This window comes from Coregonus clupeaformis, chromosome 20 (genome assembly GCF_020615455.1).
Source record: "Coregonus clupeaformis isolate EN_2021a chromosome 20, ASM2061545v1, whole genome shotgun sequence".
NCBI classification, from domain to species: Eukaryota; Metazoa; Chordata; class Actinopteri; order Salmoniformes; family Salmonidae; genus Coregonus; species Coregonus clupeaformis.
This window is the reverse complement of record NC_059211.1, coordinates 16,662,561-16,689,846: the sequence shown is the minus strand read 5'-3', so window position 1 is coordinate 16,689,846 and position 27,286 is coordinate 16,662,561. Positions and strand designations below refer to the sequence as shown.

Genomic DNA, 27,286 nt, shown 5'->3' with positions numbered 1-27,286 from the left:
TCACCCCCTTTGGAGAGGTGGATGACCGCGGCAGCTTTCCAATCTCTGGGTATCTCAGACGTTACGAAAGAGAGGTTGAGAGGTCCTATATCAGTTTCCTCTAGCTACTTGTCATTCATTTACATTATAAGCCTTTGGAAGAGCAATTGTTAGAAGCCACAGTTTCTCAAGCAAGCAACTGTCTTGATATAGTCTTTGTGGCCTTGATTGGCAATTTGTCTTGTTCATTCAGAGCTCAGGGTGATTATTTTTTTGGGGGGGGGCATGGAAATCTTCAGAGCCACTGAAACGTTTGTGCTTCAGGCTATGGCCTGATAAAATGCTGAAAAGTTCTGCATTGCTGTAGATTTTGGCAGGGGAGAAGTTTTAATCTTATTTTTCTTAAGTCTTCTATAATCTTCATACCAGTTCATCACAATCTGTGGGCTGACCACTCTTTTTCAACTTGCTGACTAAAGCAGGAAGTCTGGCACTCGTGTGTTTGTGTTGTGAAGGGGAGAACATACTCCTCCATGGGGGAGAGTCTTAACAGGAAATGCAAGGACATACGAAAGCTTTTCCGTTTTGTGGGAAGAGTGTGTGTTTTAACACAGTGCTCAGGTCATGTTCCCAGTCCATCAGTCATCTGTGAAGCTGAACAGACTCCTGTCCTGGTTGTCCACAGCTTGTTGTTGGTCCTAATCTCTCCGGAGCTGTTCTCCATGTTCTGGGTGAACAAAGGGGTAAAGATTAAATGGGGTAAATTCTTGGTCAAATCTGCTCCCCCCCCCTCCCCCCCTCCATTCAGCCCTTCAACAGCAGTTGTAGTCATGTCTTTTGGCATAGTTTCCACCCCAGGACAATTGAATGGAATGGAATGGACAAGCTGGTCTGTATTGGTCTCTCTCTGGCCAGGCCACAAGTGACATGGTCTTATAGACTTAAGGTCACACGGTAGGCGAGTATGTCCTAATGCAACCTCTCTCCCCTCTTTCTCTCTCCCTCCCCACTTCCCCACACCTGTCCATCTTTCTGTCCTCCATCTTTCTATATTTCTCTCCTTTTCCCTCTCCCGCTTATCGCTCTCTCCTATCTGTGTCTGTCTGTCTGTCAGGAGGCAGGCAGCCATGTGGATGCAAGGAGACGTGCAGCGTTCGCAGCAGAAGCAGCCGAGGGGAGTGTCTCGCCTCATCTCCAGCATGGACGACCTCACCCTCAGCCCCACCCACACCACCATCACCACCAGCCCTGCTGGCATCCTCAGGTCCCACAGCACCGACCACCTCCAAGAGGTCAGCGCCACTCACAACCCTCCCTGGGGTCCTGTTCATTAGGCACAAAACGGAATAAAACAGACTGAAACAGGGAGGGAATATCTGAACTTGTCCAATAAGAAACACTTGTTTCGCCTTAATGAATACAACCCTGGGTTCACGATGGAAATTAAGACATTTTTCTACCTTGTTTTAATCTGTTATTTTCTGTTTGGTGCCTAATGAACACGATGTGAAACATCTGAGGCTACAGCTATTCCCCCACTTTTTATGTAAAACCATTCTAGTGTTCCTTCTAGAATGTTCAGGTACACTTGTGTTCTATGTATTCTCTTGTCAATAGCGATGCAGTGTTTGGAGCAGTAGCATTACATTTACATTTACGTCATTTAGCAGACGCTCTTATCCAGAGCGACTTACAAATAGATGGTGATGACTAAGTATCATCTACTCTTGCTTGTGGAGGCTGACTCACTCGCCCTGTAGTGTGTGTTCACGTGCGCGTCTGTGCATAGGTGGTTATTCTCCGTAAGTTCAGGGGGCTATGAGGACAGAAAGGCTGCCGATGTTGTACTCTTATCCCAGGGCCAAATTATTTCCATCCATTAATCACACAACTGTTGACTGGAGACAATCTGAGACGTCTAGGGTGTATTATTTCGTACCTGCAGTATATTGTGCCTAATGTATTTATCAAACCAGCACTAGACATACTATAGGGGTGGGAGAGCTTTTTCCGTAGACAGCTGTTCTTCTTATACACAAAACACGGCTAGGTTTTCCTTTGTTTTATTGTGATCTACTGTACATGCTTAGGCACATCATCTTATGGGTTCATGTGTTCTCTCTTCTCCACAGAACGACTACATTGAAGAGAATGGGCTCTGCATGACCCAAGGAGATAAACTGCGTGCCTTAAAGGGCCGGCGCCAGCCCAGTTCGGCCACAACGGGAGCCCTAAGGTAAGAACTACCATGGATACCCCAAACTTCCCCTTTAAGATCCTCCCGCCTTATTAGTTGGCACCTTTTGAGATCCTCCCTTAGCAGTATAGCTTGCCATGCTTGATAAACTCAGTCTTCTGCACTATGGAAAGTAATGTATATTTTAGGTTATAACCCACAGGTAAAAATTATGTGATCTGATTCGAGGCTCTGGTTTCCATAGTTATCAAGCTGAAATAACACCGGCACTGCCAGGCAGGGAAGGATTTTCAGGATAATGGCGTGGTTTCACGCTGGTGTTTCTGTTGAAAAAGACTTGATTTGGTTTTCCTCTAGGAAGTCATTTTTAAGCTTTCGTTTTAGGTTTTTCCAGAGTGACTTAAACGCTACTTTCCCAGTTCTCTAAGGACGTGTGAACCCTTCTTCATCTTTGTCTCCCTCTTTCTTTTTCAGACTTGAAGAGATGAAAATGCACACCAGGTCACCGTCCCAACCTTTTAGGTACCTTTAAAATAGTGTTGGCTATGCTGTTTGTCTGTTTGCCCAATTTTTACTCGCACAAAGAGCCAGAGGTGGCAGGGGTGTATCCTTGCTATCACACAATTCACACAGTCTCTTCAATATAAGTGGCATTAACACATCTCTCTCAAGTCTCAACACACGTCTCTGCACACACAATGTCCCTCCCACATGCTACCACGCCTGCCTATATTTCATTCAATTCAGTGCAATTCAAGCTAGAACTAGGCTACAGAGAGGAGGAGAGGCGGCTTGGAGTGTGAAAAGAGGGGATGGAAATTGAACTCCCTCTCTTGTGCTAGAGTACGGCCTTTAATAAATGTTCCTCAAAGAGGGGCGAGCGACGAGTGCTCTTAGACAGCTCTCTCCTCCCACTCCTTTAGCCCTCTTCCTTTCACCTACTCAAAGGTGTGTGTCGCTGAAAGGCCGAGGCTACTCAGGCTAGCACATCTCCTCTAGTTGTAGTACTCTCCTGAAAGAAGATGGTCCTTCAGCCCAGTACAGACGGATAGTTCACAGCTTTAATGAAGGAGCTGGGAGTGATGCCTCGTACCAGAACCACCTCTTTTCTTTCTCCTATTATCGCTCTCCCTCATTCATTCCCACTCCATTCACATTTCTATTATACTAGAGTATCAAATATTCAACTATGGTGCTTTTGAAGAGCCTTACCTAATAAATAGTCATTCAGATACTGTTCTGTAACGTTGTCTGGTGTTACTGGATACATCGTTCACTGGTCGTCATCATTCAAGTCTTGCCTATACCTTTGTTTCTAACAATGGGATTTGTACTGAAGGTCATTCATGTCTTTAAGGGGTGCACACTAACCAATTGGTGTTCCTGACAGGATGATGTTTTGTAGAAGAAACTTGTGTATGTTGGCTAAAGTTGATACTTCTGTTAACGGCTGTTCCGTTTGTTACTCCACCTCACAATATGTACATCCAGATAATCTTTCTCCCTCTTTCTCTCTCCCAGCAGGATGAACCTCGGAGTGGGCACTCAGGGCACCATTTCCCCCATCAAGTCCTCCAAAGTCCCATCATCTTCTGCTTCCGCCGCCGCCAAGAGAATCAGCCGCAGCTCCTCCTCCTCGGCGTCCAACCTCAAGAGGTGAGCCTGCGCCCTCCGCCCTGCGCATCCCTCCCCGGACACTTCTTACCTTTTACTCCACTTTTTTTATCTAAACACTTCTTTCTTTCTTTCTTTCTTTCTTTCTTTCTTTCTTCCCATTTCATGCTGCGTAGCCTCCCATCCCTCCAATTATCCACTTACCCTTTCTCTTGCCTCCTGTAGATTGGTTTATTCTCCAACCTTTCTCTCTCCCCCTCTTTCTCGCTCTTTCCTGTCATATCTTTCTTGCCTTTCACCTGGTTGTGTTTCTGCCTGTCTGTGACTACCCAATGCCCTGAGAACCAGTGGAAGGATACGCAGGGCAGAACAGGGAACAAGTGTGTGTGGTGCGGCTCACTAGACCGATTCACATAGAGAATTGATGTGCTGCAGGCCGTGCGCTTTCCCGACAGGCCGAATCTAAATCCCCTGTATTTTGCTGTGCTAGAGACAGGCACAGGCAGATACACACACACACACACACACACACACACACACACACACACACACACACACACACACACACACACACACACACACACACACACACACACACACACACACAACCGAGAAAATATGCAACATCAACCTCTCCTCTTGAGGAGTACAGACCTACTTTGCTCTGTGCAGGATTTGTGAATGTTTCTTTTTCTATTCTACTGAATGATATAACTGTGAATGTGTAGGTAGGTAGTTATGGCAATGAGAACTCCAGATTCCCCCCCGGTGAATCTGGCAAAATGCCTGAAGTGCTGACGGTGTGCGATTTACAGGGGCCTGACTACCCATATTAGTGTATCAGACTGCACATTGACAATATAGATTTTCTATGTCTGAATCAATCCACTATTACGATCTGAGTCAATCCACTATTCGACTGTTAGCCGATTGTATAAATCGGTTGTGTGTTAATCAATCTCCTATCAGATCCAATGTACCCAAAGGCAGGCGCCCTCTGCTTAGCCTGTGAAAGCGAAGGCAGTGGCTATCCCCTTGTCATTGTGTGTGTTTGGGGCGTGTCCTGTGTATTTACATTTTCCCTCTCCCACTCCTGCTACCTTTCCCTCCATATATTTGTCCACCCCCTCCCTCCACCCCCCCCCCACACCTCAGCTCCTCCATCAACTCCCGGCTAGCCAGCTCCTTAGGCAACCTGTATGCAGCCAACGGCAGCGAGGACAATAGGAAGCCGCCTTACGCTCCCCCTTCATCACCCTCCTCCGCTCCTCCCTCGTCCATCGTCATCACGCCATTGGGCTGGACGGCTCCCAGTCCCGGCTATGTGGCTAACGCCACGCGTGGCGCCAATTACCACCACCACGAGGTCAACAACAATCGTTATAATTCCTCCCCCGCCGGGCTCTTTAGCCACGGTGGACTCACGGGGGCCCCACACCACGCTGCAGGCAGGCTGGCGCCCGGGCCTGAGTATGGCCCCTACAGATCCCAACAAGGGGGTTACTCCGGCCTGAGCGGACACTCTGGCCGCTACCTCAGCCGATCAATCCCCGTAAGTGTGTGTGCGCACCACCTGAAAAAACAAAAACAAAACTCCAACAGCAGCATCTTTTTGGTATTTCCACTGTGACCCTTTTTTGACCTCTTGTGTTTCCTCTTTGCACTTCTCCGTCAAACATGAGTTTCCTCCCTTTTTCTGTGGATGTTGTCTTTTTATGATCGTAGCCAGCCGTCCCTATTCCTGCTGCTGCTGTAGCTTCTCCACTGTCTGTGTGTCTAACTCTCTGGTGGCTCCACTGAACTCTATTCCTCGTCTGTTGTCTTCATGGTGCTGGAACAGGACCTGCGATGGCCTAGTTCCACTCTAAATGCCTACTTGATACACACCAACTATGGCTATAAGGCCATTTCACACCAGCTACCCATCTAGAGTTGAAATCATGTACTGGCACATTTGGGCAGAACCCTAATTAGTGTTATGAACGATGAAGTGCCTCTTCCATTGTGTGTTGGTGGGGAGACATTTTGCTGATTCGCTGTTCTTTCCTACCCTGTTAAAGGGATACTTCAGGATTTTGGCAATGAGGCCCTTTATCTACTTCCCCAGAACTTGTGAATAGAAATTGTATGTCTCTGCCTGCAGTTTGAAGGAAGTTGCTAAATAGTGCTAGCGCAATCGCTAACTAGCGTTAGCGCAAGCTAGTTAGCATTGGCTTGAAAAACAACCTCTAACTTTCTTCATACTGGACACAGAGACATAAGAATGGTATACATTAGTTAATCTGACTCTGGGGAAGTACACTGCTCAAAAAATAAAGGGAACACTTAAACAACACAATGTAACTCCAAGTCAATCACACTTCTGTGAAATCAAACTGTCCACTTAGGAAGCAACACTGATGCAGGTGGTGACCACAGACCACTTCTCAGTTCCTATGCATCCTGGCTGATGTTTTGGTCACTTTTGAATGCTGGCAGTGCTTTCACTCTAGTGGTAGCATGAGATGGAGTCTACAACCCACACAAGTGGCTCAGGTAGTGCAGCTCATCCAGGATGGCACATCAATGCGAGCTGTGGCAAGAAGGTTTGCTGTGTCTGTCAGCGTAGTGTCCAGAGCTTGGAGGCGCCACCAGGAGACAGGCCAGTACATCAGGAGATGTGGAGGAGGCCGTAGGAGGGCAACAACCCAGCAGCAGGACCGCTACCTCCGCCTTTGTGCAAGGAGGAGCAGGAGGAGCACTGCCAGAGCCCTGCAAAATGACCTCCAGCAGGCCACAAATGTGCATGTGTCTGCTCAAACGGTCAGAAACAGACTCCATGAGGGTGGTATGAGGGCCCGACGTCCACAGGTGGGGGTTGTGCTTAGAGCCCAACACCGTGCAGGACATTTGGCATTTGCCAGAGAACACCAAGATTGGCAAATTCGCCACTGGCGCCCTGTGCTCTTCACAGATGAAAGCAGGTTCACACTGAGCACATGTGACAGACGTGACAGAGTCTGGTGACGCCGTGGAGAACATTCTGCTGCCTGCAACATCCTCCAGCATGACCGGTTTGGCGGTGGGTCAGTCATGGGGTGACATTTCTTTGGGGGGCCGCACAGCCCTCCATGTGCTCGCCAGAGGTAGCCTGACTGCCATTAGGTACCGAGATGAGATCCTCAGACCCCTTGTGAGACCATATGCTGGTGCGGTTGGCCCTGGGTTCCTCCTAATGCAAGACAATGCTAGACCTCATGTGGCTGGAGTGTGTCAGCAGTTCCTGCAAGAGGAAGGCATTGATGCTATGGACTGGCCCGCCCGTTCCCCAGACCTGAATCCAATTGAGCACATCTGGGACATCATGTCTCGCTCCATCCACCAACGCCACGTTGCACCACAGACTGTCCAGGAGTTGGCAGATGCTTTAGTTCAGGTCTGGGAGGAGATCCCTCAGGAGACCATCCGCCACCTCATCAGGAGCATGCCCAGGCGTTGTAGGGAGGTCATACAGGCACGTGGAGGCCACACACACTACTGAGCCTCATTTTGACTTATTTTAAGGACATTACATCAAAGTTGGATCAGCCTGTAGTGTGGTTTTCCACTTTAATTTTGAGTGTGACTCCAAATCCAGACCTCCATGGGTTGATAAATTTGATTTCCATTGATAATTTTTGTGTGATTTTGTTGTCAGCACATTCAACTATGTAAAGAAAAAAGTATTTAATAAGATTATTTCATTCATTCAGATCTAGGATGTGTTGTTTAAGTGTTCCCTTTATTTATTTTAGCAGTGTATATAAAGGGCATCATTGTCAAAATCCCGAAGTATCCCTTTATCTTATTCACCTATTGAGTGGATTCTTGCATCACATATCAATTAAAAATTATAAAGCTCCGCAACAGTACAAACCCTAAACTGGAAATGCGCTTTAACTACTAACTAGGTGGATTCTGGGTAAACAAAGGGTTATTGGACACTGTGGCCTCATTGGCTGTGGCAGGGGCCACAGTCATCTGATTCCTCCTGGTTGGGTGATTGGCTAGTTCCTTCTGGTTGGGTGATTGGCTGGTTCCTTCTGATTGGGTGATTGGCTGGATGTCAATGTGGTTCCTCCTGGTTTGGTGATTGGCTGGATGTCAATGTGGTTCCTTCAGGTTTCTGGCTTTAACATAAGGAAATCGAATAACTGAGACATCGAACAACACTTTAAACATGACACTAACTTCTAACGCATGCTGCTGTTCGATAGATGCAAGGGTAGCGCAATTACGTTGTGGATCTGTGTGACTGCAAGCTTAGTGTGGCCAAACGTTTTTTCGTTATTTTTTTCTCAACAGCCCACATGTGTCCCCCCTCGAAAGCGTTCCACAGGGATGCTGGCCCCAATGCTTCCCACAGTTGTGTCAAGTTGGCTGGATGTCCTTTGGGTGTTGGACCATTCTTGATTCTTGTTGCAGTTCTTGACACAAACCGGTGTGCCTGGCACCTACTACCATACCCTGTTCAAAGGCACTTAAGTCTTCTGTGTTGCCCATTCACCCTCTCAATGGCACAATCCACGATCCATGTGTGAATTGTCTCCAGGTTTAAAAATCCTTCTTTAACCTGTCTCCTCACCTTCATCTACACTGATTTGAAGTGGCTTTAACAGGTGACATCAATAAGGGATCATAGCGTTCACCTGGTCAGTCTATGTCATGGAAAGAGAAGGTGTTCCTAATGTTTTGTGCACCGTGCAAATTCTAGACTATGTTGTTATCCACTTGTGGAGGCTATTATTGGAGTAAAGTGCATTCTTCCATCCATCCCTCAGAAGGAAGCATCTCCCTCGGACTCTGTCTTCCCTCAACCCAGAGGAAATTCTAACCTCCCTTTCTAAAAGCAGTTGTTAGGCTGGCAGTCTGGCACTGGACCAAAACTATCTCCTCTCTCCTATTACAATGATTTCATCTGCTCAGTCATACTTTAGAGCTCACTAATTTCCTGAGAGGCGAGCCCAGTAATCCTCCTCTTCCTTGACCGTGAACTCATGGAGGCCTTTCATAGGCCCTGACCACGAGGGCCTTACATTTGAGGCTAGTTCCCGTAACTTCCCACACTTGTGCCAGAAACTTGATTGCGCTATGAATAAGAGGAAAAAGTACCTAATTGTCATACTTGAGTAAAAGTAAATATGCCTTAATAGAAAATGACTCAAGTAAAACTGAAAGTCACACAGTTAAATACTACTTGAGTCAAAGTATTTGGATTTAAAATATACTTAAGTACTGTGCATGCGGAAAGTATTCAGACCCCTTGACTTTTTCCACATTTGGTTATATTACAGCTTTATTGTAGAGTGGCCTTTATGTTAGAGTGGCCAGACGGAAGCCACTCCTCAGTAAAAGGCACATGACAGCTCGCTTGGAGTTCGCCGAAAAGCACCTAAAGAACTCTGACCATGATGAAACCAAGATTGAACTCTTTGGCCTGAATGCCAAGCGTCACGAGTGGAGGAAACCTGGCACCATCCCTACGGTGAAGCATGGTGGTGGCAGCATGCTGTGGGGATGTTTTTCATCGGCAGGGACTGGGAGACTAGTCAGGAAAGATGAACGGAGCAAAGTACAGAGAGATCCTTGATGAAAACCTGCTCCAGAGCGCTCAGGACCTCAGACTGGGGCGAAGGTTCACCTTCCAACAGGATCTGCTGAGAAGAATGGGAGAAACTCCCCAAATACAGGTGTGCCAAGCTTGTAGCGTCATACCCAAGAAGACTCGAGGCTGTAATCGCTGCCAAAGATGCTTCAACAAAGTACTGAGTAAAGGGTCTGAATACTTATGTAAATGTGATATTTCCGTTTAATTTTTTATAAATTTGCAAAAATGTCTAAACACCTCTTTTTGCTTTGTCATTATGGGGTATTGTGTGTAGATGAGAAGAGAAAAAATAAACAATGGAATCCATTTTAGAATAAGGCTGTAACGTAACAAAATGGGGAAAAAGTCAAGGGGTCTGAATACTTTCCGAATGTGTCAGAAGTAAATGTAATTGCTAAAATATACTTGAGTATCAAAAGTAAAAGTATAAATAATTTCAGACGGTACCATTTTCATGTTATTTTTTTAAGTGTACAGATAGCCAGGTGCAGTAGGAATGACCAGATCAGAGGCAGTAGGGATGACCAGGGATGTTCTCTTGATAAATGTGTGAATTGGACCATTTTCCTGTCCTGCTAAGCATTCAAAATGTAACCAGTACTTTTGGGTGTCAGGGCAAATGTATGTAAAAAGTGCACAATTTTCTTTAGGAATGTAGTGAAGTAAGTGTTGTCAAAAATATAAATAGTAAAGTACAGATACCCTAAAAACGACTTAAGTAGTATTTGAAAGTATTTTTACTTAAGTACTTTACACCATTGCAGAGGGGGTGGTTGAGAATGGGGAATATTGGATGACTGTCTGGTACGAATGTCTCTGTTCTCCTCTCGTCTCCTTGTTTTGCCAGTAAGTGGAGTTGTTCCTTTATCAGAATTTCCATACCCTATCAGAATCCCATGTCCTTCTCTCCCTCGCTCCCTTCTTCTTGCACAATGCCTCTCACCCCCATCTGTTTTGTCAGTCCTGCTAATTCCTTCTCTCTACCTCGCAGCTGCCTACTCCTGCCCACACACACATACACACCCTGTCGGTCTTGTCCACCATAAATCTATTCATTAGTCCAGGAAAAGGCATTTAAATGATTGTCTATTTTAATGGCTTTTCTTTGTAACCAACCGTTCAAGTGTAACCTGTTATTAATAGAATATTTCATGCAGGCTTGTTAGATAAAAACCTTCACCCTTCATGTTTTTTTTCAGCCGTCAACACTTTTAAAACAATTAGATGCAGCAGTTTGCTTTTCCATTTGCTTCAGAGCCAGAGGCAGTGTTATAATCCACTGTGATTCTCTCTGTCTCCCCTCTCCGTCTCTTGCAGTCCCTTCAATCTGAATATGTTCAATACTAAAGCAGTGGTTCTGCGTTGACCAAGACCGGACAGACATCTTGACACTGACCTCTGACCTGGACGGGATGGAGTCTCCCGCCCCCCTTTTTTTCTCTCCATCTCCCCCTTCTCCCCTGCTCTCTTCCACATACTAAATGGAAAATTAATAAACCTTGGCATCTGATTGGGTGTGGTCTTTGGAGGCGGGCACATCGACTGCAACAAACTCCCAAGGGCTCATGGAACTTTGAGTTTTGGGCTTTTTCTGTCAGCCTCAGACGGCCTCGATCCACCTTAACTGAAGTCACTGTTTGGATAATGCTTACAAAGGGCGATTGTTTACCCAGCTTTTATTTTTTGTTCTGGCCAGCTATGATTGGGCTTGGCCAGGCTGTGACTGTGAGTGCTGTTTCTTTAAAGCTGAGATCCGGCCATATACGTAGGCTGTAGGTTCTCTGCTTTCCTGCGTCACATATCTGTTTTATTTTATATGTTTATGTGCTAATACTGTGTACACAACACATGACTTGTACTGGGGGAAAAAAATTGATATTTTTTTTTAGACGAGAAAGGATTTTATACATGAAATATGACAATTTTGTTGCCTGGATGAAGAAATATGTTTATTTACAAGTGGGTTAAAGAACATGTTGTGGTTTATGACAATTCTATTTTCATCTCTTTGAGTGTAACTACTTCACTAACAATATATCTAGATCAAAATATATATGAGAGGTTTATGGAGGGGCGGCGTACGGTATTTTGCGAGCCGTGTTCCTTATCAATAAAGTATTTACAGCACAGGACCAGGCTCAGGGTAAAGTGCTCTTGTATTTACGATTCTGTTTTGTGCGTGAGCGTGTACGTCCGCGTACCTGCGTGTAGTAGCATGTACGTACCATAGGCTATGAGAATATGTACGTATGTGCCTATGTGAGCGAGCGTTTGCGTGTGTGCATGAAAGAGATTGAGTAGTGACAGTGTGTGTAGTAGGGGGTTGTCTGGAGACTTTGTGCAGTCCTCTGGTGATGTGATCTTGAGAAGGGCATATAGGGAAGAGATGAGTGCTCTCTTCACTAGTTTAAATTGATTGTTTTTGATTAAATAAATTCAATCGACTGGTGGGTTTTAGTACCCCCCCCCCCCAGTTGGAACTAATTCATTCTTAATGTTCTCCTCTGTCGCAAGCCTACAGGAGATTTACATCTCAACGGGACAAATATAGGATAAATACACAGTATTATCACAAAAATGATGTAGCTGATTTCATGTGTACTCTCACAAGTCTATGGTATGCTAACTAAAGTCATACCCGCAACCAGCGTTGTGTAGGCTATGTGACTAGGTACTGTATGTTTAGCATGACTAACCAAACAGATCATTCGAACAGTGGTCATTAGTAGAGGAAATTGGGTTGTGGTGTTGGACCGACACCACCCACAACACAAGCCTCAGTCCCTACAGTATACTCTTTATACCAGGCAGCACCGAAACCCTCTCCACAGACACAGGAGTCTACTGCAATCATGCTCTTTAAAGGGAAAATGTGTTTGATTTTAATGAGCACATTTTCAGTGTTATTTGACCCGCATTGACACGCTGTAGATTTTATTTGTGGCAGCCTATTTTTAAACCCACACACGTCCTACTGTAGAACCAATTTATGTTAGTAGTTTTATCATTAAAGGCACCATGGCAGTGGAAGTTCATCGCTATTACTGAAATATTTCCATGTTGTGTGGCGTGTTTGTGTCGAATGTAAAAACAAGGCAGAAACTGTTTTTCCAGGCTTGTGTTGATTATAATTTGTTCAGCTTGTAGATGGAGGAAAAAACTTCAGCTTTGCAGGTAGAGGTTCCTAAAAAAACTGAAAAGAACAACTGTCCCCCAAAATGCTTTCTTTTGAATCTCATGCTGGATATCATTGGGTGCACAATGCAACGGTCATTATCAAAGCTGGTTTTCTACCAATGAATGTGGCCTACTAAGTACATTTTCTGTTGGACCTTATAACAATGGATCCATATATTTGGATGCTTCTTATATTATACTTTTTTTATGTCATTGAATATCGAAGTCTGTTTATCACTGATTTGATCATTTTTCTTATTATTTTAGAACTCTGTACATTGCTGGTAGTGAAATGTTTTTCTTTGTTTTCGAATTGGGAGAATCTTAATAATGCAGGTATTCTACCTCCATGAAATGTACAATTTAATAGTTGAAAAATTCTTACTTGCATATATTTTTTCAAGCATTATGTAAAGATTATATAACTGTAGATCAGTATTTTTCATACAGTAAGCATACTAAAATGCAAATGTGTCTACTGTACGTACACGTAGCAAAAATATAAACGCAACAATTTTCAAAGATTTTACTGAGTTACAGTTAATTTAAGGAAATCAGTCAATTGAAATAAATGCATTAGGCACTAATCTATGGATTTCACATATGCATCTGTTGGTCACAGATACTGTACCTTTTAAAAAATAGGTAAGGCCGTGGACCAGAAAACCAGTCAGTATCTGGTGTGACAATCATTTGCCTCATGCAGCGCGACACATCTACTTCGCATGGAGTTGATCAGGCGGTGGATTGTGGCCTGTGTCACTCCCCTTCAATGGCTGTTCGAAGTTGCTGTGTATTGGCGGGAACTGGAACACGCTGTCGTACATGTCGATGTAGAGCATCCCAAACAGGCTCAATGGGTGACATACAGTGGGGAGAACAAGTATTTGATACACAGCCGATTTTGCAGGTTTTCCTACTTACAAAGCATGTAGAGGTCTGACATTTTTATCATAGGTACACTTCAACTGTGAGAGACGGAATCTAAAACAAAAATCCAAAAAATCACTTTGTATGATTTTTAAGTAATTCATTTGCATTTTATTGCATGACATAAGTATTTGATACATCAGAAAAGCAAAACTTAATATTTGGTACAGAAACCTTTGTTTGCAATTACAGAGATCATACGTTTCCTGTAGGTCTTGACTAGGTTTGCACACACTGCAGCAGGGATTTTGGCCCACTCCTCCATACAGACCTTCTCCAGATCCTTCAGGTTTCGGGGCTGTCGCTGGGCAATACGGACTTTCAGCTCCCTCCAAAGATGTTCTATTGGGTTCTGGTCTGGAGACTGGCTAGGCCACTCCAGGACCTTGAGATGCTTCTTACGGAGCCACTCCTTAGTTGCCCTGGCTGTGTGTTTCGGGTCGTTGTCATGCTGGAAGACCCAGCCATGACCCATATTCAATGCTCTTACTGAGGGAAGGAGGTTGTTGGCCAAGATCTTGCGATACATGGCCCCATCCATCCTCCCCTCAATAAGGTGCAGTCCTCCTGTCCCCTTTGCAGAAAAGCATCCCCAAAGAATGATGTTTCCACCTCCATGCTTCACGGTTGGGATGGTGTTCTTGGGGTTGTACTCATCCTTCTTCTTCCTCCAAACACGGCGAGTGAAGTTTAGACCAAAAAGCTCTATTTATGTCTCATCAGACCACATGACCTTCTCCCATTCCTCCTCTGGATCATCCAGATGGTCATTGGCAAACTTCAGACTGGCCTGGACATGCGCTGGCTTGAGCAGGGGGACCTTGCGTGCGCTGCAGGATTTTAATCCATGACGGCGTAGTGTGTTACTAATGGTTTTCTTTGAGACTGTGGTCCCAGCTCTCTTTAGGTCATTGACCAGGTTCTGCCGTGTAGTTCTGGGCTGATCCCTCACCTTCCTCATGATCATTGATGCCCCACGAGGTGAGATCTTGCATGGAGCCCCAGACCGAGGGTGATTGACCGTCATCTTGAACTTCTTCCATTTTCTAATAATTGCGCCAACAGTTGTTGCCTTCTCACCAAGCTGCTTGCCTATTGTCCTGTAGCCCATCCCAGCCTTGTGCAGGTCTACAATTTTATCCCTGATGTCCTTACACAGCTCTCTGGTCTTGGCCATTGTGGAGAGGTTGGAGTCTGTTTGATTGAGTGTGTGGACAGGTGTCTTTTATACAGGTAACGAGTTCAAACAGGTGCAGTTAATACAGGTAATGAGTGGAGAACAGGAGGGCTTCTTAAAGAAAAACTAACATGTCTGTGAGAGCTGGAATTCTTATTGGTTGGTAGGTGATCAAATACTTATGTCATGCAATAAAATGCAAATTAATTACTTAAAAATCATACAATGTGATTTTCTGGATTTTTGTTTTAGATTCCATCTCTCTCACAGTTGAAGTGTACCTATGATAAAAATGACAGACCTCTACATGCTTTGTAAGTAGGAAAACCTGCAAAATCGGCAGTGTATCAAATACTTGTTCTCTCCACTGTATCTGGTGAGTATGCAGGCCATGGAAGAACTGGGATATTTTCAGCTTCCAGGAATTGTGTACAGATCCTTGCAACATGGGGCCGTGCATTATCATGCTGGGACATGAGGTGATGGCGGCGGATGAATGGTAAAACAATGGGCCTCAGGATCTCGTCACAGTATGTCTGTGCATTCAAATTGCCATTGATAAAATGCAATTGTGTTCATTGTCCGTAGCTTATGCCTGCCCATACCATAACCCCACCTCCACCATGGGGCACTCTGTTCACAACGTTGACATCAGCAAACCGCTCGCCCACATGATGCCATACACGCCGTCTGCCATCTGCCCTGTACAGTTGAAACCGGGACTCAGCCATGAAGAGCACACTTTTCCAGCGTGCCAGTGGCCATCGAAGGTGACCATTTGCCCACTGAAGTCGATTATGACGCTGAACTGCAGTTGGGTCAAGACCCTGGTGAGGACGACGAGCACGCAGATAAGCTTCACTGAGACGGTTTCTGACAGTTTGTGCCAAAATTATTCGGTTGTGCAAACCCACAGTTTCATCAGACGATCCCGCAGGTGAAGAAGCCGGATGTGGAGGTCCTGGGAAGGCGTGGTTACACGTGGTCTGCGGTTGTGAGGCCGGTTGGATGTACTGCCAAACTCTCTAAAATGAGGTTGGAGGCAGCTTATGGTAGAGAAAATGAATATTCAATTCGCTGTCAAACTCTGGTTGTGTAACACAACTGCACATTTTAGTGGCCTTTTATTGCCCCCAGCACAAGGTGCACCTGTGTAATGATCATGCTGTGTAATCAGCTTCTTGATATGCCCCACCTGTCAAGTGGATGGATTATCTTGGCAAAGGAGAAATGCTCACTAAGAGGGATGTAAACAAATGTGTGCGTAAAATTTGAGAGAAATAAGCTTTTTGTGCGTATAGCACATTTCTGGGATCTTTTATTTCAGCTCATGAAACATGGGACCAACACAACATATTGCGTTTATATTTTTGTTCAGTGTATATATTTTACATTTACAGTTAACGCAGGTTTCTAAAGGAAGTAACAAAATAAAATAAAACATTTTAAAGATTCTTGCCTCAGTAAATTATTTATTCTACTTGCTCTTCAGAACTTGCCATCTTCACAGATAAGAATACATTTTTATTTTAAGCAAAGGAAGGAACACTAGCTCCGACTGATTCTGGTTGTATTGGTTTCACATCTGTATAGCCTTTCAGCTGTCAAAACTGTGAATAATTTGTTTGAAAACGCTAACTGAACACAGCATCTCTTTTAAAAATAGCACATTTATTTCCAATGACCACCACCTAGGCACATCAACTCAGAGCCTTCTATTGCAATAAAGGGTTCTGCATCATCTCTGCTTAGGCAGGGTAGTTCACCTGAATTTCTTATCTTGAGAGAGATTGGAAACACCCACAGACAATTGTTATCGTCGATGACCAAATACAAATGTGTATAATATTGCACAAAGAAGAAACTATTTACTTTTGAAGCATTATTTCAAGTCTAACTATGTTTGCCATATGTGTACATGTGGTGATTTTAATTGGTTTAGTAAATAAATCAAGAGTCAATTAGTCTCTTCTGGTTCATTTAGACACATTTCAAGATAAGGAAGCATTTTTGTAGGTGAACGTTCCCTTTATACATCAGTGACAGTGAGTTTTTTTTGTTTGTTTCTTGTTTCTGCCGGTCCTTTTACCAATTGGTACTCCACTGTGTGTTTGTGTGTGTCTGTGGGCACAGCCTATAAAGGGACAATTCAGTCTAATTCATTCTGCATGTGTTTGAATTGCTAATGACATAGCTTCATAATTCGTTTTCCACAGCTTCATAGCTTGGCACCAAACAGCCCTGTTTTGATTAAATAGCTACAGTACCAGTCAAAAGTTTATACACCTACTCATTCAAGGGTTTTTCTTAATTTTTACTATTTTCTACATTGTAGAATAATAGTGAAGACATCAAAACTATGAAATAACACATATGGAATCATGTAGTAACCAAAATAGTGTTAAACAAATGAAAATATATTTTATATTTGAGATTCTTCAAATAGCCACCTTTTGCCTTTATGACAGCTTTGCACACACTTGACATTCTCTCAACCAGCTTCACCTGGAATGCTTTTCCAACAATCTTGAAGGAGTTCCCATATATGCTGAGCACTTGTTGGCTGCTTTTCCGTCACTCTGCGGTCCGACTCATCCCAAACCATCTCAATTTCATTGAGGTCGGGGGATTGTGGAGGCCAGGTCATCTGATGCAGCACTCCATCACTTTCCTTCATGGTAAAATAGTCCTTACACCGCCTGGAGGTGTGTTGGGTCATTGTCCTGTTGAAAAACAAATGATAGTCCCACTAAGCCCAAACCAGATGGGATGGCGTATCGCTGCAGAGATGCTGTGGTAGCCATGCTGATTAAGTCTGCCTTGAATTCTAAATAAATCACAGACAGTGTCACCAGCAAAGCACCCCTACACCATAACACCACCACCTCCATGCTTTACGGTGGGAACTACACATGCAGAGATCATCCGTTCACCCACACCGTGTCTCACAAAGACACGGCGGTTGGAACCAAAAATCTCCAATTTGGACTCCAGACCAAAGGACACATTTACACCGGTCTAATGTCCATTGCTCATGTTTCTTGGCCCAAGCAGGTCTCTTCTTCTTATTGGTGTCCTTTAGTAGTGGTTTCTTTGCAGCAATTCGATCATGAAGGCCTGATTCACACAGTCCCCTTTGAACAGTTGGTGTTGAGATATGTCTGTGACTTGAACTCTGTGAAGCATTTATTTGGGCTGCAATCTGAGGTGCAGTTAACTCTAATGAACTTATCCTCTGCAGCAGAGGTAATTCTGAGTCTTCCATTCCTGTGGCGGTCCTCATGAGAGCCAGTTTCGTCATAGCGCTTGATGGTTTTTGCGACTGCACTTGAAGAAACGTTCAAAGTTCTTGAAATGTTCCGTATTGACTGACCTTCATGTCTTGAAGTAATGATGGACTGTCATTTCTCTTTGCTTATTTGAGCTGTTCTTGCCATAATATGGACTTGGTCTTTTACCAAATAGGGCTATCTTCTGTATACCCCCCCCTACCTTGTCACAACACAACTGATTGGCTCAAACACATTAAGAAGGAAAGAAATTCCACACATTAACTTTTAAGAAGGCACACCTGTTAATTGAAATGCATTCCATGTGACTACCTCATGAAGCTGGTTGAGAGAATGCTAAGAGTGTGCAAAGCTGTCATCAAGGCAAAGGGTGGCTATTTGAAGAATCTCAAATAGAAAATATATTTTGATTTGTTTAACACTTTTTTGGTTACTACATGATTCCATATGTGTTATTTCATAGTTTTGATGTCTTCACTATTATTCTACAATGTAAAAAATAGTAAAAATAAAGAAAAACCCTTGAATGAGTAGGTGTGTGCAACTTTTGACTGGTAGTGTAGCTGTTGAAATTCCTTCTTTTTTTTGTGCTGGGGGAGAATGCCCCCGGATCCCCCTACTGGCTTTGGGCTAAGCCCCAAATGTCTTCAAATCCTAGGAACGCCCCTGAGTAAAACCTAATCTTGTTTTCCCTGTTAGTGGCTTATGCTATTCATGAACTGGTAACTACAAAATGTGGTGAACATTAAGATGTGTGTATAGCACTCTGAAAGTACCTTATAAGACCTCTGTTCATTCATGTTACCTTCATTACATTCATGGAAACGTATCACTTTTCCTAGTATTTTTGACTTTATGTTTTGTTTACCCCATATGTAACTCTGTGTTGTTGTTCCAATCCAGGCCATGTTGAGTATCTCTCAAATACATGTCTTGTTGCTATTGAAATGCTGCCGTCATGTTTGATAATAAGAGGAATGCCATTGACTGGTGTGGGTTTTGTGCACTGGATGACTTCTCAGCCAGGTTTGTCATCAACTTAATAGGTTATGCCCATTTCTAAATCAAGTGTGAACTCCCCTCGGCCTGTCCAATCTGCAATTGATTGAATACCAGCCTTGGTGTTGGTGGAAAGACATTTACTGATACTGTAGGCCTATAATAAAGAGGGATTACAGAAAAGTGTCAATCTCCATCTTATTATATTTAAGAATATATTATATTTCAACAAACTGATGTTTTAGCTTGGCTGATACAATAGCTTTTCAAAAGGCTTCTCTGACTCATCTCATTAAATATTAATTGTCAGGCAGGCAGCCATTCTCTGCGGATGCATTGGTTTTGTGACCTCCCAGATAATCACATATTGATTTTCCTTATTCTAGTTTATTAGCATAGCCTATGCTATATTCCTTTAGTGGATGATATTATAGGCCTATTTGTGTTTCCATCATAATTATTTTGTTAATTCAGCACCTGGAAATCATTGAATATTCATTAACACGCTACAGGCAGTAGGCTAGATGTTTAGGGTAGGTGTTATCATGAACCTGCGCTCTGCTCCAGTCTTCTTATACGTCTTTGTTGATCTAGTGTCTGCAGCATCACCACAGGTGCTCTGTTCGCATAGCCTATTTCCCCCCATGCAACAGACTGCCGCCTCAATATGGGAACTAATTTCCACTGAGGAAGAACAGACTAACATCAACAATATTGCAAAATGACTCCTTAACGTTTTTTCGTATGAAAAACATGTTTTATTCTTCAAACATGCAAAACGACTCGGCACAACTGACAGACTGCGATGTGGGACACAATGCCAAAATCAGTCTTGCGGCACTCTATTCTCTCATGTGCCTGTTTGGGACCATTTTAAACCTTTTGGTTGTCTACCTGGTTGTGACATTTAAGAAACTTCGGACGGCTAGCAATGCGTTTATTGTGAATGGCTGTATAGCCGACCTGTTGGTGTGCGCATTTTGGATGCCGCACGAGGCGGTGGGGATTTATTCTGGAAGTCCTTTCTCGGCTGGGTACCAAGCCATCAAAGATGCGCTCTTATTCCTCGGCATCACTGTCTCTCTTCTCTCCCATTCCCTGATCGCCATCAACCGATACGTGTTGATTACCAAATCACCAGTGACCTATCTGTCCATCTACCAAAAAATACGCATAGAATGGATGATAAGCGCGTCGTGGCTTTCAGCGCTGGGATTTATTTTACCCTGGATCACATCTTTGCGGTACCCACAGAAAGGATGCTCATATCTCCCGGCTTCCGCAGCATCACTGCTCAAAGGAGGGAAACCCATTTTCTCTGACCCATTCGCAGCTGGTACCCTGGCGTTGACTATTATTGGTCAGACAATGGTTGTTCTGTATTGCTATTTCAAAATATTTCGAAGGGTGCAGATCAGTGTGAAGAGGGTCAGCATATTACATTTCCCCATCGTAAATAACCTTCCATATTCGAACCCCAGAAAGGACAAACGTTTGGGGTTCTACGTGTTGGCAGTGTGTTTCATATTCATACTCACTACACAGCCTCTTTTCTGGGTGTTATCAATAGCACGTTTTACCACAGTGCCATTGGCACTAAGGACTTGTTCGTGGATGATTTTCTGCACTCTCTTTGTTACAAACCCATTTCTCTACACGTGGAAGAACGAGGAGTTTAGAAAATCTTTCAGATCTGTGCTCAAGGGAGAATTTTGGAGAGGGTCTACAGTTGGGGTTGAGCCCATCACAGTTAATACAATATCTCACCTTCTGCCAAGACAAAACAGTAGAAGGGCATTTTTGGCTGAGATAAATTGAACTGCAATGACATTGGTCCCTGTAAGGATACATCCCTACGGTGTTTTAGAAAGCTTACCTGACAACTCAATTGAAAATGACACTATTGGATGCTCAGAATTGTAAAATGTTAGTGATGCTGTTACATTATTATTCTGTAGTTCCATTATGGAATAAAGTGTAGGTCAACCAGAAGAACACTCAGCAAATTAGTAAATTGTTTATAAAACATTTGTGTATCAAATTCGCTTTTGTCTATATTCATGTGTTTTTCAATATACATTTTTATGGACCATGGTTGTAATAAGCCTTTATGCAAATCGTAAATCTGCTTGTGTGTTCATTTTAATAAAGCTGAAATTAAAGTGCAAAAACGTTTTGTCACGTCTGGCTATTACACTTGACTAGGTGCAGTGTCCTTGTGTGTCCAGATGCACCCGAGGTCACCATCAGTGCTTTCTCGTCTGGGATGGAAGAGGAGGAAGTGGTCATGAGCTGCGGAAGTGATGCCCCCCCACACACATACGTTACCAATTTTCACCGACCAAAAATTAAACTGTCACAGGCTGGCTTCACCGCAGCAACCAAGAGTTTTACCAGTGTGTGGCCAAGAATGTGGTGTCCGAGTCAAGGAAGAGATGAAACTGGAGGTACAACTTAAGTGTACTACTACTTACCACTTTAATCAGTGCAAACAACCAGGGGTGCGACATCGCTAAGCTTATGCATGCCTCATCTGATGATGTTATTGGAAATAATATCCCTAACGGTCATTGTTACGACAGTGCATCATCTTTTGATTCATAATTTTACAATTTGCATTTTAAAATGATAGAATTTTGACAGCTATATGCTTCCATATCAATTATGTATTTTTCACATCATGTTTGTGATCTTTGTAGACGGATCAGTGAACACGAGTATCCTACAGTGCCTTGCAAAAGTATTCATCCCCCTTTGCGTTTTTCCTATTTTGTTGCATTACAACCTGTAATTTTAAATATATTTTTATTTGGATTTCATGTAATGGACATACAGAAAATAGTCAAAATTGGTGAAGTTAAAATAATTGTTTCAAAAAAGTATAAAAAATAAATAACGGAAAAGTGGTGGGTGCATATGTATTCACCCCCTTTGCTATGAAGCCCCTAAATAAGATCTGGTGCAACCTTCAGAAGTAATATAATTAGGTAAATAAGTCCTCCTGTGTGCAATCTAAATGTCACATGATCTCAGTGTATATATACACCTGTTCTGAAAGGCCCCAGAGTCTGCAACACCACTAAGCAAGGGGCACCACCAAGCAAGCAGCATCATGAAGACCAAGGAGCTCTCCAAACAGGTCAGGGACAAAGTTGTGGTGAAGTACAGATCAGGGTTTGGTTATAAAAAAATATCAAACTTTGAACATCCCACGGTGCACCATTAAATCCATTATTAAAAAATGGAAAGAATATGGCACCACAACAAACCTACCAAGAGAGGGCCACCCACCAAAACTCACGAACCAGGCAAGGAGGGCATTAATCAGAGGCAACAAAGAGACCAAAGATAGCCCTGAAGGAGCTGCAAAGCTCCACAGCGGAGATTGGAGTATCTGTCCATAGGACCACTTTAAGCCGTACACTCCACAGAGCTGGGCTTTATGGAAGAGTGGCCAGAAAAAAGCCTTTGCTTAAAGAAAAAAAGAAGCAAACAAGTTTGGTGTTCGCCAAAAGTAATGTGGGAGACTCCCCAAACATTTGGAAGAAGGTACTCTGGTCAGATGAGACTAAAATTGAGCTTTTTGGCCATCAAGGAAAACGCTATGTCTGGCACAAACCCAACACCTCTCATCACCCCGAGAACACCATCCCCAAACCATCACACCACCACCACCATGCTTGACCTTTGGTATGACGTTCTTACTGTGGAATGCAGTGTTTGGTTTTCGCCAGGCATAATGGGACCCATCTCGTCCAAAAAGTTGACTCAAGTTTGCCAAAAAGCATCTGGATGATAATCAAGACTCTTGGAAGAACGTTCTATGGACAGATGATTCAAAATTATGACTTTTTGGACAATATGGTTCCAGTAATGCCTGGTGAAAACCAAACTCTGCATTCCACAGTAAGAACATCATACCAAAGGTCAAGCATGGTGGTGGTGGTGTGATGGTTTGGGGATGCTTTGCTGCCTCAGGACCTGGACGACTTGCCTTAATAGAAGGAACCATGAATTCTGCTCTGTATCAGATAATTCTACAGGAGAATGTCAGACCATCTGTCTGTGAGCTGAAGCTAAAGTGCAGCTGGGTCATGCAGCAAGACAATGATCCAAAACACACAATCAAGTCTACATGAAAATGGCTAAAAAGCAACAAATTGGAAGTTTTGGAATGGCATAGTCAAAGTTCAGACCTAATCCCAATTGAGATGCTGTGGCAGGACTTGAAACGAGCAGTTCATGCTTGAAAACCCACACGTCACTGAGTTAAAGCAGTTCTGCATGGAAGAGTGGGCCAAAATTCCTCCACAGCGACGTGAGAGACTGATCAACAACTACAGGAAGCATTTGGTTGGAGTCATTGCAGCTAAAGGTGGCACAACAAGTTATTGAGTGTAAGGGGGCAATTACTTTTTCACACAGGGGAATTGGGTGTTGCATAACTTTGTTTATGAAATAAATATGTAATTGTTGTGTTATTTGTTCACTTATGTTCCCTTTATCTAATATTAGGTTTTGGTTGAAGATCTGATAACATTCAGTATCACAAATATGCAAAAGTAGAGAAAATTAGAAAGGGGGCAAATACTTTTTCATAGCACTGTATGTCAGGAACACCTGCCCTTTCTATAACGTTTTGTAAACTCAGTGTAAATTCTAGACTATGTTGTTGTCCACTATGTTGTTGTCCAAGATAATATTGGAGTAAAGAGCATTCATCCTTCCATCCCTCAGAAGAAAGCATCTCCCTTGGACTCTGCCTTAGCCCAACCAAGAGGGAAATCCTAACTTGTTTTTGTACACTCAGTGTATTTTCAAACAACTATCAGGCTCCTCAGAGGAGGAAGTGGAGGACCATCCTCCTCAGTGAATTTCATTTTTTTTTTTTTAAGTCATCCTTTTTAGATAAAACTATACTAAATATATTCACGTGACCAAATAATTGATTAAAACACAATGAAGGTCTATAGTAGCCTCAGCAGCACTCTGTAGGGTAGCATCATGGTGTAGCCGGAGGACACCTAGCTTCTGTCCTCCTCTGGGTACATTGACTTCAATACAAAACCTAGGAGGCTCATGGTTCACACCCCCTTCCATAGACTTACACAGTAATTATGACAACTTCCGGAGGACGTCCTCCAACCTATCATAGCTCTTGCAGCATGAACTGACATGTTGTCCACGCAATTAAAGGATCAGAGAATGAATCTAGTACTGAAAGCATAAGCTACAGCTAGCTAGCACTACAGTGTATCAAATGCGGTGAGTAGTTGACTCAAAGAGAGCGAAAGAAAATAGTTGAGAGGAAAGAGAGCGAGAGAGAGAGCTAGCTATAGTTGATTGTATTTATATAAAAAACGTTCACTTGGCTAGCAAATGCAGGTAGCTAGTTTAGCCTACTCAAACACCTGGCTCAAACAGAGAGGGATGCTATGTTAGCTAGCTGGCTATGGCTATCCAACACAAGTCAAGGTAATCTTTTGGTTTTATTAATTTGTTGCCACCGGGGCCCACCAGTGTAACTGCTAAACTGCTTTCTGACTGTACACTGTACTGCATGATTGTAGCAGTTTTACTAACACCTTAGTTCTAGTTGTTGTATTTTTTTCGGCTGGTCACAGACAGTTGACGTATTGTGCATTGAAGTCCACAAGCAATGGGAAAAGGTGAGAGGAGGAGATCACGTAGATGGTTGCGAGAAGGAATTATATATACAACGAGCAAAGTGATCATGCTGTTTTTATGTGGCTGCTATGAAAGTGAACTGTTTGCGTGTGATCAGGTGTGTTTTCACTCCGCCGATTCTGTTGAAAAACGTTTCTTAAATGGAAGCAAACAGAATGAAACGGGGATAAACATATCTGAATTTGTCAAATATAAACTCTTGTTTGCAACTGTTGGATTAATGATTACACCCTAGATCAGCTAGATGCAGGCAAGAGTGTGCAAGGCGGTATTGAATGTAACACCGACTGTCACCTTGATTACTCAAAATTCTCTCAACCTGTGCACCTACGTTGTAAACTTTCATTCATTGTCTAGGTTATAGCAACATCATGATGGGTACAGGGAAAATTTGAGCATCATGTAGTAGCCTAAACCTATCGATGTTACGTTGAGCTGGGTGAATGGAATATGAATGACAGTCATCCAATATGCTGTAATAGAAATAAGGCCATGCTCATAAAAAATAATAATAATCCTCCCTCATTTTAAAAGGCACCGATCGCCACTGATCAGGAAATAACTCTGATCAAAGGTTGTCATACTTTTACAGTGTTCGATTCATCAGCTGTTGTACAATATGATATAAAAATCAGGAAAAATTGAATTTTGACTGCAATGGGCCTTTAACAGCTATGCGTGTGTAATAGGCTAATACTGAAGGTACCTAAGTCTAATCCTAGTTATTGTACTACACACACATGGCCAAAGGTATGCGGACACCTGCTTGTGAAACATCTCATTCCAAAATCATGGGCATTAATATGGAGTTGGTCCCCCCTTTACTGCTAGAACAGCCTCCATTCCTCTGGGAAGGCTTTCCACTAAATGTTGGAACATTGCTGCGGGGACTTGCTTCCATTCAGCCACAAGCATTAGTGAGGTTGGGCGCTGATGTTGGGCGATTAGGCCTGGCTCGCAGTCGGCGTTCCAATTCATCCCAAAGGTGTTCGATGGGGTTGAGGTCAGGGCTCTGTGCAGACCAGTCAAGTTCTTCCACGCCGATCTCGACAAACCATTTCTGTATGGACCTCACTTTGTGCTGTGTGGGCCTTCCCCAAACTGTTGCCACAAAGTTGGAAGCACAGAATTGTCTAGATGGTCACTGTTTGCTGTAGCTTTAAGATTTCCCTTCACTGGAACTAAGGGGCCTAGCCTGAACCATGAAAAAGCCCCAGGCCATAATTCCTCCTCCACTAAACTTTACAGTTGGCACTATGCATTCGGGCAGCGTTCTCCTGGCATCTGCCAAACCCAGATTTGTCCGTTGGACTGCCAGATGGTGTGATTCATCACTCCAGAGAACGTGTTTCCACTGCTCCAGAGTCCAATGGCGGCGAGCTTTACACCACTCCAGCCGACGCTTGGCGTTGCGCATGGAGATTTTCGGCTGCTCGGCCATGGACACCCATTTCATGAAGCTCCCCACAAATAGTTATTTTGCTGACGTTGCTTCCAGAGGCAGTTTGGAACTCGGTACTGAGTGTTGCAACCGAGGACAGAATATTTTTACGCGCTTCAGCACTCGGCGGTCCCGTTCTGTGAGCTTGTGTGGCCTACCACTTCGCGGCTGAGCCGTTGTTGCTCCTAGATGTTTCCACTTCACAATAACAGCACTTATAGTTGAACGGGGCAGCAGATATTTGACGAACTGACTTGTTGGAAAGGTGGCATCCTATGACGGTGCCACGTTGAAAGTCACTGAGCTCTTCAGTACGGGCCATTCTACTGCCAGTGTTTGTCTATGGAGAGTGCATGGCTGTGTGCTCGATTTTATACACCTGTCAGCAACGGATGTGGTTGAAATAGCCGAATCCACTAATTTGAAGGGGTTTCCACATACTCTTGGCCATGTAGTGTATATGGTTATCAATCACTGTGGGTGGAAGAGCGAGCCGGGAAGCAATGTGTTTGTTTAGTTGTTCTAAGAAACAATAGATATTGCAATGGTCTGCACAACTGAGGACTGAAGTCCTTTTCAGATGCCCTGCTTTATCAATTAAAGGAAATCTTTTTTTTGTCCTTATAGTATTGTCCATATTGGTATGTGTATATATTGTAAAGATAACAGGCTGTTATGAAATAAATGAAATATTTTTCATGAAATTAATGGACTGAATAAATGGAATGGATATTGCAGCTTGTTTTCAACAGAAGGAATTAAAATTCACTAGAAAGTCTACGACAAAGTGTGCATGAGGAATCCAGATACACAAACTCTGAAGGAAGAGAGACTTTCTCAGAAGCAGGACATTCAAGGGGTCCTTCCTTTTCCTTTCAGTTGTTTCATATCAAGTAGCGAGAGACGTTTGCCGGTGTCTTTTCTCCCAGATGAGCCACTGTATTTTTAGCTGCCAGTGTTTTGTTGTTTATACACTAAACAAACATATAAACAGATCATGCAACAATTTCAAAGATTTTACTGAGTTACAGTTCATATAAGGAAATCAGTCAATTTAAATAATACAGATATGCATCTGTTGGTCACAGACACCTTTTTTTTTTTTATGTAGGGGCGTGGATCAGAAAACCAGTTGTTATCTGGTGTGACCACCACTCTGTTCACAACG

At 43.4% G+C, this 27,286-nt stretch overlaps 2 protein-coding genes across 5 annotated transcripts in view; both read left to right on the top strand.

Moving 5' to 3' along the window:
• LOC121533694 (dual specificity protein phosphatase CDC14AB) overlaps window positions 1-27,286 on the top strand; it is a 74,523-nt gene that overhangs the window by 44,917 nt on the left and 2,320 nt on the right. The window contains exons 11-16 of one of the 4 annotated variants that reach the window (XM_041839845.1): window positions 1,094-1,271; window positions 2,112-2,215; window positions 2,651-2,698; window positions 3,701-3,832; window positions 4,946-5,342; window positions 10,734-10,926. In XM_041839845.1, coding sequence (XP_041695779.1) covers window positions 1,094-1,271; window positions 2,112-2,215; window positions 2,651-2,698; window positions 3,701-3,832; window positions 4,946-5,342; window positions 10,734-10,763 — 889 coding nt within the window. In that variant the 3' untranslated portion in view covers window positions 10,764-10,926. Of the gene's footprint in view, window positions 1-1,093; window positions 1,272-2,111; window positions 2,216-2,650; window positions 2,699-3,697; window positions 3,833-4,945; window positions 5,343-10,733; window positions 10,927-27,286 lie in introns of those variants that run through there. The other 3 variants (XM_041839844.1, XM_041839847.1, XM_041839846.1) reach the window with 3 other exon arrangements.
• Window positions 18,536-21,202, top strand: LOC121533695 (probable G-protein coupled receptor 88). Its single transcript, XM_041839848.2, has one exon. The coding sequence runs from the start codon at window positions 19,734-19,736 to the stop codon at window positions 20,805-20,807; it is 1,074 nt and encodes a 357-aa protein (XP_041695782.2). The 5' UTR covers window positions 18,536-19,733; the 3' UTR covers window positions 20,808-21,202.